This window comes from Bubalus bubalis, chromosome 14 (genome assembly GCF_019923935.1).
Source record: "Bubalus bubalis isolate 160015118507 breed Murrah chromosome 14, NDDB_SH_1, whole genome shotgun sequence".
Classification (NCBI taxonomy): domain Eukaryota; kingdom Metazoa; phylum Chordata; class Mammalia; order Artiodactyla; family Bovidae; genus Bubalus; species Bubalus bubalis.
In genome coordinates, this window is record NC_059170.1 from 19,742,904 (window position 1) to 19,757,921 (window position 15,018).

At 47.9% G+C, this 15,018-nt stretch overlaps 2 protein-coding genes across 6 annotated transcripts in view; one reads left to right on the plus strand and one right to left on the minus strand.

The window, feature by feature from the left end:
• PIGU (phosphatidylinositol glycan anchor biosynthesis class U) overlaps window positions 1-2,093 on the plus strand; it is a 96,502-nt gene extending 94,409 nt beyond the window's left edge. For all 3 annotated transcript variants that reach the window (XM_045162624.1, XM_045162625.1, XM_045162626.1), the window contains one exon: window positions 1,663-2,093. In XM_045162624.1, coding sequence (XP_045018559.1) covers window positions 1,663-1,776 — 114 coding nt within the window. In that variant the 3' untranslated portion in view covers window positions 1,777-2,093. The remainder of the gene's footprint in view (window positions 1-1,662) is intronic.
• A 207-nt stretch (window positions 2,094-2,300) lies between these two features.
• MAP1LC3A (microtubule associated protein 1 light chain 3 alpha) lies at window positions 2,301-14,817 on the minus strand. 3 transcript variants are annotated; one of them, XM_045162630.1, is made up of 5 exons: window positions 3,773-4,047; window positions 3,407-3,462; window positions 3,216-3,322; window positions 2,743-2,912; window positions 2,301-2,467 (listed from the first exon to the last, which is right to left on the minus strand). In XM_045162630.1, the coding sequence occupies exons 1-4, from the start codon at window positions 3,810-3,812 to the stop codon at window positions 2,750-2,752; spliced, it is 366 nt and encodes a 121-aa protein (XP_045018565.1). In that variant the 5' UTR covers window positions 3,813-4,047; the 3' UTR covers window positions 2,301-2,467; window positions 2,743-2,749. The 3 variants fall into 3 exon arrangements, with proteins under 3 accessions (XP_045018565.1, XP_045018566.1, XP_045018564.1); XM_045162631.1 differs by lacking the exon at window positions 3,773-4,047 and adding an exon at window positions 14,515-14,817 and having other exon boundaries at window positions 2,301-2,912; XM_045162629.1 differs by having other exon boundaries at window positions 2,301-2,912; window positions 3,773-4,045.
• Window positions 14,818-15,018: the final 201 nt, after the last annotated feature.

Consider the following 15,018-nt stretch of genomic DNA (forward strand, 5'->3'; position numbering starts at 1 on the left):
GACAGCCTCAGCGGCAGGCTTGTGGGCCTTTTGCACACTGGGCCCCAGATGTATCGCCTTGCAGGGTGATGACCACCAGTCCAGCTCTCCCAGTACAGCCTTAGGCCAACTAACTCTTGGTGCCTCAGTTTCCTCATCTGTAAGATGGGTTCCATCAGCCTTCCAGATGAGTTCCTGCGGTGACAGAATGGCAGGTCGTGGTCCTGAGGCCATTGATGGTGTGGGTTCCGAGGGCCTCCTCCAGACCCCTCTGTGCTCTCTTTCTTGCCCACATGTGAGGGAGGCTTTCCAGGACAGGGGCCTGGGGGGGTCAGAGGCTGAGACCCCAGGCTCCACCGCCCACCTCTGACTTGCCTTTAGACCCTAGCCAGGTGCTCCTCCAGCTCCAGGCTTACGTCTCCCCAACTGTGTTGAGGTGGTTGGTGCAGATAGCCTGAAAGGCTTTTAAGTGCGTGAGAACTGGTGGTGTTTGCAGAGGTGAGCCCCTCTCCCCACATCCATCCTGTTTCAGGCAGCAGAGGTCCTGGGGGTTTAGGATGAATGGAATTGTTAAGACTGCAGGTCCAGGGTTTGGGGGCCTTGGGAAATCCCTGTTCACTTCAGGGCATCAGGGAGAGGAGGTGGTGGACTGAGCTGCTAGGGCCCTCTCATTTCTGGGGCCCAGAGAGAACAGACAGACCAAGCCAGGCACAGACACCATGATGGCAGAATCACTCTGGACTCTGCCCAGGCCAGGGGAGGAGCTGCGGTCATCAGGCAGTCCCACAGATGAAGGCAGAACTGCAATTTGGATGGGTCTGTGCTACCATAGAAGCAAATGGTTTCAAGACCCAATCTGGGGTGTGAGGGAGGCTTCCCTGAAGAAGTAATCCTTTCTGAGCCTGAAGGGCAAGCAGGTGTTGACGAGATGAAAGGGAAAGAGAACATTTCAGGCAGAGGAAACAGCAAAGATCCGGCACTGGGAGGGAAGAAGCCAGTGTGGCTGGAGCTGGGTGAGATGGAGCACGGGAGAGGCTGAAGCAGACACGCCAGGTGCAAGGCCTTGGAGCCCCAGAGAGTTTGATCTTCACCCAAAGAGCCATGGAGCACCTTTACAAGGCCTTAAGCTGGAAGTAGCATGACCAGATTTGTGTTTTGAAAAGCAGCCTCTGCTGCTAGGGTGGGGCAGGCGGGAGGTTTGAGGTCAGGAAGCCCAGAGAGGAGACTGCTGCTGTTTGTATGACAGTGGCTTTGTCTGGGGTGATATCTGTGGGGACAGACAGAAACAGAACCAACAGGCTTGGGGGCTTGGTGTGGGGAAGAGACGAGTCTGCTGATTCTGTGGCCTGAATACCTGGATGGAAGATGGGGGATATAGGTTCCCAGTGGGAGAAGCAGGTTTGACAGGGGACATGGCTGGGGTGAAAGGGCCAGTGGGCACCCAGGTGAGATAGAGGGGCACCAGTGTAGAGCTAAGGCCAGGGCTTGGGGTAGAAGACCATGGTGGAGGAGGTAGGGCAACTTCTGAGGGGCCAGTGAGACCCTGCAGGTTCAAGTGTATGCCCTGAGATGGGGGGGGGGGTTCCTTGGGCAGCATTTCCCCAACACCTACCTGGCCCCTCAATGACCCAAGGTTCAGGGGCAGGTGTCATGAAGCTTCTCACAACCTCTCTCTCCCCCCAGATCCTACTCATCTCCGATTATTTCTACGCCTTCCTGCGGCGCGAGTACTACCTCACACACGGCCTCTACCTGACTGCCAAGGACGGCACGGAGGCCATGCTTGTGCTCAAGTAGGCCTGGCTGGGCACAAGGCTGCACAGACTTCTGGGGTGAAAGGGCCAGCAGCTGGGCCAAGCCCTCTAACCAGAGTTGCCAGTAGGCAAGACCAAGGGCAGATGAGGTTTGAGTCCAAGGTGACGACTACCAGTGAGGAGCCAAGGCCAGAAGCAAGGTCTGTGGGGGAGTCACCAGGAGCATCTCCCTTTGGATCGCCCACTTTGTGGCTCTACATACCTAGGAGCCCTCCCTCCCAAGCAGGAAAGGGGATGAAGTAGGTGAGCAGGGTTTGTTAGGTTGTGGCTACTTAATAAATGTTTTTTGTTACAAACACATCTACCCTGGAACCACACTGCAGTCTTGGAAGGGGTGGGCATGACCCATAATACTGCCATGGGGCACTACACACAGGTGTGGGTTTCCTGAGAGAGCTCTGAGTCCACAGAACACAGGTCTGTGTGCGGGCCAGCCAAAAATGGTGTGGGGCAGTCCTCTCCCCACCCCCCAGCCCTTCCCAGTTCCCAAGCAGCTGGAGGCAGAGGGCCAGGCAGGCCTGAGCAATCTTTATTCTGCAGAGGGACAGTGACCACAGATCCATACACCACATCAAGACCAGGTGAGCCCGGGGCCAGTCCTTTAGGGGTGGGCAGGTCCAGGCAGGGGCAGCGCCTCAGGTCAGGGAGGGGCAGATGGGCAGACAGGCAGGGGCCTAAAAAAAAGACAAACCACACAGAGCAGGGGTGCTGGGGGCTGCTCCCCACTCTCCCCAATCCCAGCCAGCACCCAGAAGAGCAACCCCCTAACATGACTGGGCCAGGATCCACCCAGGGGCAGAGGAGGTGCAGTTGGTACCCCCTGGCTAGGAGGTGGCACCTCTGCCCCACCCACCAGGGGCAGGAGCAGAGGCAGCTCAGTTCAGGTGCGAGGTGCTCCCTGGGCAGAGCCTGACAGGGCCCCCCCATGCCCAAGCCAGCCCCCCCCTACTGCTGGCTCAGAAGCCGAAGGTTTCCTGGGAGGCGTAGACCATGTAGAGGAAGCCATCCTCGTCCTTCTCCTGCTCGTAGATGTCCGCGATGGGCGTGGACACGCTCACCATGCTGTGCTGGTTCACCAGCAGGAAGAAGGCCTGAGTGGGGTTGAGCTGCAGGCGGCGCCTGAGGGGGGCGGGAGGCAAGCACACTGTGAGGGGCCTGGATGTTGGGGAGCGCAGCCTGAACCCCTCCCCAAAATAACCCTGATCCTCCATTTCACACCCATCCCAGGCCCTTCTAGAGGCAGTTACCTCTGACTGGACACTGACCCCAGCCTTGACCTTGACCTTTCCCAACCTCCCCAGAACAGGGACCCAGCTCCCAGTCCCATACCCCACCCCCACCCCTTCCTTCGCCGAAAGACCCAGCGCCCTGCCTGATCCCAGCAGAACCCAAGTCCCCCCCTGACAGCTGCTGCCCGCGCACCGGATGATTTTGACCAACTCGCTCATGTTGACATGGTCCGGGACCAGGAACTTGGTCTTGTCCAGGACCGGCAGCTGCTTCTCACCCTTGTAGCGCTCGATGATCACCTGGGAGCGGGGTGGGACGGGGGACTCGTAAGCCCGAGTTGGGGCCTGGGTCGGGCCGGGATGGGAGGGGGCGGAGGGACTCACCGGGATTTTGCTGGGGTGCTGCTCGCGGATCTGCTGCACCTCTTTACAGCGGTCGGCTACGGACAACGGGAGGGTATGAGGCCGGGCCGAGGTTCCGCCCCGCGGGTACCGAGGGGCGGCCCCGACCCCGCCCCGCCTCCTCGAAGCTCCCGCCCCCGAGGGCCGTCGGGCCCCACGGCCCGGGCACAACACAGAGATGGGAGGCAGAGGCCCCGGCCCAGGCCCGAGCCGGCTTCCCAGCCCGGGGGTCCAGCCCGAGCCTGACGTCACGGAGCTGACGTCACCTGCGGCAGTCGGGTCGGTCGACCAACACCCCCAACCCCCACACCCCTACCCCGCGCTCGGAGATCGCCCGCTGGGCCTCACCAAAGCTTCGCCGCTGCTTGAAAGGCCGGTCTGAGGGCATCGCGCCGGCCCGGCGGGGCGCGCAGGCCGGACCTCCGGGGCGCGCGACGCAGGGATGTGGCTGCGGTCCGGGGGCTCCGGGGGCTCCGCGCCTAGCGCACAAGGGCTCCGGGGCTCGCGCTGAGCCCGGCGGCTGCGGCTCGGGGAGGTAACTCGCCCGGGTGACGTCAGGTCACAACATTCCTTAAAGGGGAGGCCGGAGCGCCGCTCCCATTGGGCCGACGCAAAATCTACCCGCCCGGACCCGTGACGTCACGGCGCAGAGAGCCTGTATTCCCAGCCCCGCGCCGCGAACGGGCGGGGGCTCCCAGGGCGCGTCACAGTCCTGTGACGTCACAGCCTGCGCAGGGGCGGGAGCGGAGGGGCGCCGTCTCCCTAAGGCCGGGTCTGAGGGCAGGCTGCAAATCCTGCGAGGCCAACGCGGTTAGGGGAGCAGACTCGGAGCTCCGCCGGCGGGAGGGGCGGGGCCGGGCTGCGGCACAGCATCCTTCTGCTGTCCCCACCGTCACTGTGTCATCTGACAGCGCTCACAGCCTGTTCCGTCACTGGGGATGACAGCACTAAAACACTCGGCCTTGGCTTTGTGGAGTTCTCGGTTAGAGGAAGTAAAGGTGGTCGGGCTGGGGGGTTGACACATGAGACACTTGGAGCAAGACACTACAAAGGAGCTTTAAAGTTTTACATGGAATTTCTAGAATTGAAAAACAGAGCTATTAAAGTCAAGTTCTCAAAGGATGAGGCAAGAAAGCCTATTAGATACAGCAGAAGAGAAAATCACTGAACTGGATGGAAGAGCAGAAGCAATGAGGAGAAAACAAGCCAGATGGAACATATAAAAGAGGAAGGGACAGGAATGGTAAAGTGAGGAGAACTCGGGTCCAGTCAGCATTCCAGGAGAGAAGAGAATGTGGGATAGGCAATTCCCGAACAACTTCCAAAATTGATTAAAGATGAGGAGCTTCATGTAAAATCCGGAACAGAATAAATAAAAATAAATCTCATCTAAACACTTTGTTCCATCCCTGGGTCAGGAAGATCTGCTGGAGAAGGAAATGGCAATCCATTCCAGTACTGTTGCCTGGAAAATCCCATGGACAGAGGAGCCTGGTAGGCTACAGTCTATGGGGTCGCAAAGAGTCGGACACGACTGAGTGACTTCACTTTAAACACTTTGTAGTGAATTTGCAGAACTCTAAAGGGAAGAAATTAGAAAAATGGCAAGTAACTAAACTGATTAGTATGGAAGTCTGTCTGAACAAGCACTTGCCATAGAACATGAATGGTGACAGTCTGTGGAGAGCAGAGCAAGGAGCAGGACATGATCACAGGTAGGACTGGAGAGGGTGGTCGGAATTTAAGTGTTCTGAGAAGCTTCATTTATTCGAGAAGAGGATAAAGATAATTAGTAATTACCTGGCTTTGTAAAGTCAAGTATGTATTTCCAAACACTTCAGAAGGTAAATAGTATTTCCAAACACTAAAATAGAAAGTAACGAAATATAGAAATGATCCCTGAAAGTATAGTCTTAAGACTAAAGACATTATTAGTGATGAAGAGGGTCAACACAAAATGATGGAAAGAATAATTTTCTAAGGAGATAGAACAATTCCAAATGTGTGTTAGAGGATAAAAAAAAAAAAGGCTGAAAGAATATGAAGCAAAAGTGACAGGATACAAGGAGATACAGCCATATCCTTCATCACAGTGGGCGATTTAAGACCTCGTTCAGTAACTGATAGACCAGTCAAAGAAGAAGGATACAGAAGATTTTAATACTATTAATAATTCTAATCAATGGGCCCTGGTAGAAACTTGAACCCAATATATTACTTTCAGGCACACAGGAATCATTTATCTTAAAAAATGACCTGATTACTAGGCCCCAAGACAAATCTCAATAGATAGATATCAAATAATCAATTTTATACAGACCATGTTCTCTGACCACAAACAAGAGCAGAATAAACTCTAGGTCTTCAGATATTTAAAACACTTATAGAAAACTCTTAAAGATGAAATCATATGGAAATGAAAACTACTTGGGTCAAACTAAAAATGAGAATACATATAAAAACTCCAGGTTGAGGATATGGGGAACTAAAGCAGAATTTAAAAGATCTTTATTAGTGATATTAGGTTAAAAGAAATACAGAAAATTTATGAGCGGAGCGTCAAAGAATTTTAGAATGCAGTAAGTGTAAACCCAAAGAAAGTGGAAGATAATGAAGAGCAGAAATTGAAGAAATAGAAAACAGAAACACTAATATGGGCCACAAAACAAAGCTGGATCCTTCAAAAGACCAATAAAATAACGTGCAAAAGGGCTTCCCCAGTAGTTCAGAGGGTAAAGAATCTGCCTGCGATGCAAGAAACCCAGGTTCGATCCCTGGGCTGGGATGATCCCCTGGAGAAGGGAATGGCAACCCACTCCAGTATTCTTGCCTGGAGAATTCCATGGACAGACCATGAGGTCGAAAAGAGTCGGACACGACTGAGCGACTAACATAATGTACAAAAGGGATATAACTACAGATACAGCAGAAATGACAAAATAAGATTATAAACTTTATACCAATACATTAAAAATTAGAATAAATGGACAGTTTTCTAGAAAAAAGATAGTTTGCCAAGACCAATTTAAAAAGAAGTAGACAACCAAGTAGCCATATACAAAAAATGAGTCCAGATGGTTTTCTAGTTCTCCCAACATAAAAATAAAAAAACTCAAACTTGTGTCAAATATTATACTTAATGGTAAAACACCATGCTCCATGGTAAATGTTAAGCATTATTCTCTTTAGAGACAGGAACAAAATTTTGAATCATATCATTGAACAAAATGCAATATTGTGTGGCGGGCCCAGCCAGAGCATCAAGACAAGAAAGGAGCAAAACTACCATCCATAGCCAGAAAACCCAAAGGAATCTACAAACAATGAAAGACTGCTAACTACTACAGTCTAAAAACACAATACTAAGTTTGAGGGTAGTACAGGAAAATGAGAACTCTTTACACTGCTGATGAAAAGTGTAAATCATTTCTGCTTCACTGGAGAGCAATTTGACAAAATCTACCAACACTGAAGATGCTCATATCCTGCAGTCCAGATGTACACATGAGCCCAAAGAAATACAGTTAGGTATGTTTGTTGGAACATTTTCCTAATGGCTAAAAAAAGGGGGGAGGCACCTAAATGTCTAATCATTAAATATCTTGTGTAACAGAACAACAGAATGTTCCTGTAGTGAAAGAGGGAGAGACAGGGTCAGCCATCTAGATATTTTCAACTTTGCAGGCTGTATGGTCTCTGGAAGCCACGCGGTTCTGTTGGAGTGCAGAAACAGGCCTAAACAATCTGAATGGCCATGGCTGTGTCCCAATGTTTTATTTGCTAAAACAGACAAATTTGGCCTGAGGGCTTTAGTTTGCTGACTCTTGATCTAGAGCTGTGTGTCAAAGTGGACACATCCCACATACACAAAGTTGCAGGAGATTGTGATGAGAACCATTAAGAGCAGCTGGAAGAATTAGGTCGGCCATGGCCTTGAGGAAGTGGCTACACCTTTCTTTTGTCAGGCTAAGCCTTTAGGATAACCCATCCCCAAATCCCAAGGTCTCTGCTCCATCTTCCTCCTACCTGGCCAGTCAGCAGCAGGGCTGACACCCCCTCCACCAGTCCTCTGGTCACTCTCCTCACTGCTTGTCTCTGCATCTTCCCTGAATCCAAAGGCCTGGCCTGTTTTATGTCTCTAGATGGAAGTCGAGCAGACATCTCAGACTTGACCTATTCAAGATGAACCCATCATCTTCCCCAAAATAGACTAATTGTGATCTTCCCTGACTCCATCTGTCATTTTTGACTCCTTTCTTTCCCACACCCCCTCATCCTATCCATGCCCACAACCTTGTAGTTCTACATTCAGAGTAGCTCCAGAATCTTCCCACTTCTTTCCGCTTCCACTCCTGCCACTCAAATCAGAGCCATCATCACCTCTTGCCTGTCTTCTTCCATGTTTCCTCCCTGGTCTCCTTGCTTTGGCCTTGCCCACTTGAGACTGGTCTCACTACAATGACAAGAGTCATCATGGGCACACAGGTGTTGGATCAGGTTATTCCTACACTCCAATCGTTAAAAATCAAAGGCTGAACAGTTAGCCCGTGAGGCCTGTAGGATCTTCCTCCCTGTTGCTTCTCTAGGTTTATCTACCTCACTCTTGCCCTCTTGGCCTCAACTGCACTGGCAGCCTTGCTATCACAATTCTGGGAATCCCCGACACGCATGTGCCCCAGGACATTTCTGCACTTACTGGTCTCTACCTGGAGCGCTCACTTCCAAGGTCTCCTCAAGGGAAGCCTTCCTGAATGATCTTACTGAATATTGCAGCTCCCACCCCAGTCACTATCCTCCCTCCCAGTACTTGCTTAATTTTCCCCAGAGCAGTTATCACCTTCTAATATATGTTTTTCTAACCATTTTATGATGAAAAATTTCAAGCAAATTGAACACCTGAAATAACTGTTCAATGACCTCCCATATTCTCACCAGGTACATTCTACATCTAACACTTAGTTCATTACTATCTGTCCGTCCATCCATTTTTCTTTTTTCTTTTTTTTAATTTTATCTTTTGGATGTATTTCAGTAAGTTGCAATTCAACATCCATTGATGATAAAAATCTCAACCAAGTGGGTACAGAGGGACCATACCTCAGTGTAATAAAGGTCATATATGACTAGCCCTTAGCTAACATCATACTCAAAGCTGAAAACTTTTCCTCTAAAATCAGGAACAAGACAAGCACATTCCCACTCTCACTGCATTTATTCAACATAGTATTGGAAGTCCTAGCCAGAGATTATACAATAAAAATAAATGAAAGCTATTCAAATCACAAAGAGAAAAGTAAAACTGTCCCTCTTTGGAGATGACATGGTATTATACATAGAAAATACTAAAGATGCCACCAAAAAACTGTTAGAACTAATAAACAAATTCAGTAAAGTTGCAGGATACAAAATCAATATATAAAAATCTGTTGCATTTCTAATTTACTAAAATGAATTATCAGAAAGAGAAATTAAGAATAAGAAAACAGTTCCATTTAAACTTGCATCAAAAAGGATGAATTACATTGGCGTTAAATTTAAGGAGGTGAAAGACCTGTACCCTGAAAATTAGAAGACACTGATGAAGGAAACTGAAGACCAAATAAATGGAAAGACATGCTGTGCTCATTAGGACTGGGAGAGTTAATACTGTTAAAATGTGTATACTACCCAAAGCAATCTACAGACTCAATGCAAGCCCTATTAAAACTACCATGGCCTTTTTCACAGAAATAGAACAAAAGACTATGAATAGCCAAAGCAATTTGAAAAAGAAAAAGAAAATTGGATGCATCACACTCCTTGATTTCAAACTACATTACAAAGCTATAATAAAATAGTATCACATAAATCAATGGAACAAAATAGCCCAGAAATAAACCAATGCTTACTTATCTAGTCAACTTACCTACAAAGAAACCAAGAATACACAGTGGAGAAAGGACAGTCTTCCTAGGGGAATTGGACAGCCACGTGCACAAGAATGACACCATACACAAAAATCAACTCAGAATAAAGACTGGACTGTAATTCCTGAAACCATAAAACTCCTAGAAGACAACATAGATGGTAAGGTCCTTGACATCAGTCTTGGTGATGATTTTCTTTTTTGGCTATGCCGCATGGCATGTGGGATCTTAGCTCCCCTACCAGGCACTGAATCCATGCCCTCTGCACTGGAAACATGGAGTCTTAGCCACAGGACAGCCAGAGAAGTCCCCGTGGCAATGATTTTTTGGAATTGACACCAAAAGCAAAGTCGACAGAAGCAAAAATAAACAACTGGAACTATATCAAACTTAAAAGCACTGTACATCAACAAAATGAAAAGAAACCTACCAAATAGGAGAAAATTTATACAATAAATTTTAGGTGTTTTGGATATAAAGGGTTTCTATCCAAAATATGTACATAATTCCTATGACTCAACAGTAACAAGCAATCCAATTAGAAAAACGGGCGGAGGACCTGAGTAGACATTTTTTTCCAAAAAAGACGTACAGATGGCCAACACGTACATGATAAGGTGCTCGTATCACTAATCATCTGCTGCTGCTGCTAAGTCACTTCAGTCATGTCCGACTCTGTGTGACCCCATAGACGGCAGCCCACCAGGCTCCCCTGTCCCTGGGATTCTCCAGGCAAGAACACTGGAGGGGGTTGCCATTTCCTTCTCCAATGCATGAAAGTGAAAAGTAAAAGTGAAGTCGCTCAGTCGTGTCCGACCCTCAGCGACCGCATGGACTGCAGCCCACCAGGCTCCTCCATCCATGGGATTTTCCAGGCAGGAGTACTGGAGTGGGGTGCTATTGCCTTCTCCGCACTCATCATCAGGGAAATGCAAATCAAAACCATGGAGATGGCAGCTCACAACTGTTAGAATGGCTGCTCTCAAGACAAGAATTAACAAGTGTTGGTGAGGATGTGAAAAAAGAGAACCCTTGTGCACTGTTGGTGGGAAAGTAAATTGGTCCCAACAACTATGGAAAACACCGTGGAGGCTCCTCAAAAAACAAAAAGTAGAACTATCATATGATCCAGCAATTCCACTTCTGAGTATTTATCCAAAGAAAGTAGAATCACTGTCTTGAAAAGATAAAAGTACCCCTTATGTTCACTGCAGGCTTCCCAGGTGGCTCAGTGGTAAAGAATCTGCTTGCCAAGTAGGAGACACGGGTTCAATCCCTGGGTTGGGAAAATCCCCTGAGAAGGAAATGGCAACCCACTCCATTATTCTTGCCTGGGAAATCCCATGGATAGAGGATCCTGGTGGGCTACAGGCCATGGGGTCGCCCCAGAGTCGGACACAACTGAACGAATGAACAACGCTCACTGCAGCACTGTTTACAGTAGCCAAGATATGGATACAAGCTAAGTGTCCATCAATAGATCCAGACAAAGAAAGTATGGCATCTATAAATACACACAAAAAATGGAAAATATTCCATTATTCAGTCATAAAAAAGGAAGGAAATCTTGTCATTTTTGACAACGTGGATGGACCATAATTTCACTTCTGTGTGAAATCTAAAAGCAAGGAAGGGGCTTCCCTGGTGGTCCAGCGGTTAAGAATCCACCTAGCACTGCAGGGAACACATGTTCAGTCCCTGGTAGGGGAACTAAGATCCCACTTGCCGAGGAGCAACTAAGCCCATGTGCCACAAGTACTGCGCCCACGCACCACAACTAGAGAGCTTATGCACCACAAGGAAAGATTCTCGTGACCCAAGGAAGATCCTGCATGCCACAGCTGAGACCGGAAGCAGCCAAATAAACATTTTTTTTTTTTTTTAATGAAAAGCAAGGAAATAAAGGGAATTCCCTGGCAGTCCAGTGGCAAGGACTCTGCGCTCTCACTGCTAAGGGCCCAGCTTTGATCCCTGGTCAGGAAACTAAAATCCTGCAAGCCATGAGGTGTGGAGGAAAAAAAACACCAAGTAAATAAAACAAAAAAACAGATTCACAGATACTGAGAACAGAGCAGATAGGTGGTAGCCAGAGGTTGGGGATGGTTTAAATAAACATATAAAAGTCATGGGGATATAATGTACAGCGTGGTGACTATTGAAGGCAGGAGAAGGGGCAGCAGAGGATGAGATGGTTGGATGGCATCACTGACTAGATGGACATCAAACACTGACTCAAGCAAACTCCTGAAGATAGTGAAGGACAGGGAAGCCTGGCATGCTACAGTCCAGCAGAGTCAGACACGACTGAGCGACAGAACAACAATGGAGACTGTGGTTAATAATACTGTATACTTGAAATTTCCTCAAAGAGTAGACCTTAAAGTTCCCGTGACAAGAAAAAAAATTCTGTAACTATGTATGGTGATAGATGTTAACTAGACTGTGCTGATCATTCCCAATGTACAAATATTGAATCAGGCTGCACACCTAGAACTAACACAGTGTCCCATTTTAGATTCCTGTCAATGAAATGTGAAAGTTCCAGTCATTCTGCTTCCTTCTTGATATCTGGTGTTGCCAGTTTTTTAAATTTTGCCATTATGATGGTCATGTAGTAATAGCTCATTGTGGGCTTAAATTTAATATGCTATATAATTTTACAAATGTATTTTATTTCTCTTTCCCACTAATATGTAAGCCCCTTAAGGGCAGCATTTCCTACATATTTGGCCCCTGCTCTCTCCTGGCCCCTAGACAGAATATAGCACGTGGCACATGCTTAGTAAATACCTGTTGGGTGGGGACCTCTCCCCTGAGCACCCACTGTGTCATCTCTCCGAGACACGGCCTATCTGAGGGGTCGTCTCCCACCCACACCAGGAGCAGAGCCTGAGTCTGGGCTGAGCACTGATGCTGGGCACTCAGGGCTCAGAGAAGACTGGTGAGGAAACAGTGTCAGCTCTGGGCAGTGACTCTTCTGTGCTGTAGTGTCGTTTCTGCCTGGGACTTATGGGCCTGAGGAATGGCAGAGCTGGCCTTGGCTGTCACGTGAGGGTGGAACAACCTCTTACGTTATGACCCAGCAGGTTCCTTCTGTGAGCCTCTGTTTGCTCCTTTACTCAACAGCAGACAGATCTGGGTCTAAAGTAGTTTTATGACTTATAGCATAACTTGGAACAAAATCTTTTTTTCTTTTTTCCCTCTTTTGGGAGATCTTAACTTAATCTTGCAACTCTTCTGTTGCATTTATTCCCTTCATATTTTTTTTTATCTTTCTAAAGTTCTTATATTTTTGTTTTTGCCTCCTATATACTCTTAACCAGGGCATGAAGGACTATGCCCGAGGTTCTCAACCCTAGCTGTATGTCACAAAAACCCAAGGAGCTTTTACAAACTGAGCTTACTCTCAGGGATTATGATTAAATTGGCCTAGGGTGGGGCCCAAGCATAGCTTGGTTTTTGTTTTGCAATTGGCCGTCTCATCTTCACTAGAAATAAGCTCTTGCCACTGTCTCCTTTATGTCTAGACTGGGACCTAGTGCATAGCAGGCATTCACTAGTAACTGAATGAACAAAGCACTCTTTTGCAAAGGGAGTTTGCAAAATAAAAACAAGTTTTAGGTAGTCTGCTGTTTTTGCTCATATTTTTCCTAAATATATACGAAAACCTATTACCTGAAAGCCAAAAAACAATCTTGCATGTCAAAACAGTGCTTAAGCCCCGAGAATTAAAAATGATGAAATTCCCTATTCCATCTCACCTTTAGGCAAGTCTTCAACAACACACATCTTGTGAACGAGGATGTTAAAGTGTGATTATTTTCATCTCAGTTTCTGCTGAGACCCCAAGGCAATACTTGCCATATGCCAGGAGGGGAACAGGACGAATGCAGGACTGCAAGACAAAGCAGCCCAAAGTGAATTCACACTTCTGCCTGATCTTATCCCACAAAAGAGCTAGAAATCTGAGGACAATTTTTAGAAGCTGTGGAATTTGCTGGAGTCTCACCACGGATGGAGGGAAGTGGGAGGGTGATTCTGCTTAACCTTGAATCAACAGAGGGGGGAGCGTGCAGAGAGGACCCTGAGAACCAGGAGTCTAAAGGAAAGTTACAGGGGGCCAGCCAGAGAGAATGCATTATCCAAGTAAGGGAATGGAAGGTTGGGCCTGCAGGATGGAAGGTAACGGGGCTGGGGGGGACAAGAGCCAGAGTTTTGAAAACATGTTAATGTACGGCAAAACCAATACAATATTGTAAAGTAAAAAAAAAAAATTAAAAAAAAAAAAAGAAAACCGAGTAGAATGCACCGGAAGCACAAGCATCAGCTTTGAACACACACCAGGCTCCGCGAGGAAGAAGCCAGTTCACAATACTGATAAAGCATGAACTTTCCTCATCTCACTCCCCTCTTTGCAAATAAGACAGTACAAGGTGGGGAAATAGGCCACAGTCAAGCACTTGCTGTTCCCTCCACTGCCAGGGGCAAGGCTGGCAGCGCACCCAGCCTGAGGAAGGGGCAGCTTCTATCCCAAACACCTTTTAGTCATTTTGTTACACTGGACCAGACACGTCATCTGCTGACGGGGGAAGCCCGGGACTTGCCCTACGTTCCATCCAGGGGCCGGGGAAGAGCAAGCCCCAAGGAATAAAGTTAAAGGCCTGGGAGACCCAGGTAAAGGTGCCCTTTGATCCAGCTGGGCTTGTTTAACATAATGGTAGGCCCAGTTCTTTGAATGTGTTTGTGTTATTTTCTTAATTGAATATGATTCATCAGTTTAAGCTCACTGACCCTGGATTTCGTCTACCAATTTGATGTACCTGCCAATTTAATGATTTCTACCTATCGAATGACTTCTATCAAATCTTCAAATTTAATGATTTGATCTTTGCTGCAATGATCCAATTCATGAGATCTCCATTTCTTTGTTCTTTTTTGGGTAATTCATAAGAACTTGGATTTGGTGCAGAAAGATGATTTAGGATTCTCAATGAAAAAATGCACAAAAAGAACAGTTGGGTTTGAGTCAAATATAAGAAAAGGGAGAAAACCTGTAATTCCTGGAGTGTTTTTAGGACTCATTTCTGAAGAAAAGGCAATACCAGCTCAGGGAGAAACATCCGAATTCCAGAACAGCAGCAGGGGCTGAGGAAAGATAAATGGTTAAGGGAGGCGACCACTTACCTGAACTGCAGGCCCCGTTTGGGGAGCCCAGTGACAGCATGGAGGGTGAAGATCACATCTGAAGGCAATCAGACAGGGGCCGCCTCTGGAGAGTAGAGGTGGAGATGGCCTGGGCAGCAGCAGGAGAGAGCTTTTTGTGTGGAAGTGATCTCGAAGGGCTTGGGGGCGGGGGCTGGACTGACAGGTGCAAGCATTTGTTACTTCAGTGGTAAACTTGAGGTCTCTGCATTTCACTGTATGCAAATCTTACCAACTCTCCAAAAAGGGCAAACACACTAGTTAATGACACGCACGTGTAGTGTTCAGGAGCGTGCACTGCCTGCAACTGTACTTCGGAATCTGGAGAAGGCGATGGCACCCCACTCCAGCACTCTTGCCTGGAGAATCCTGTGGACGGAGGAGCCTGGTGGGCTGCAGTCCATGGGGTCCGAAAGAGTCGGACACGACTGAGCGACTTCACTTTCACGCATTGGAGAAGGAAATGGCAACCCACTCCAGTGTTCT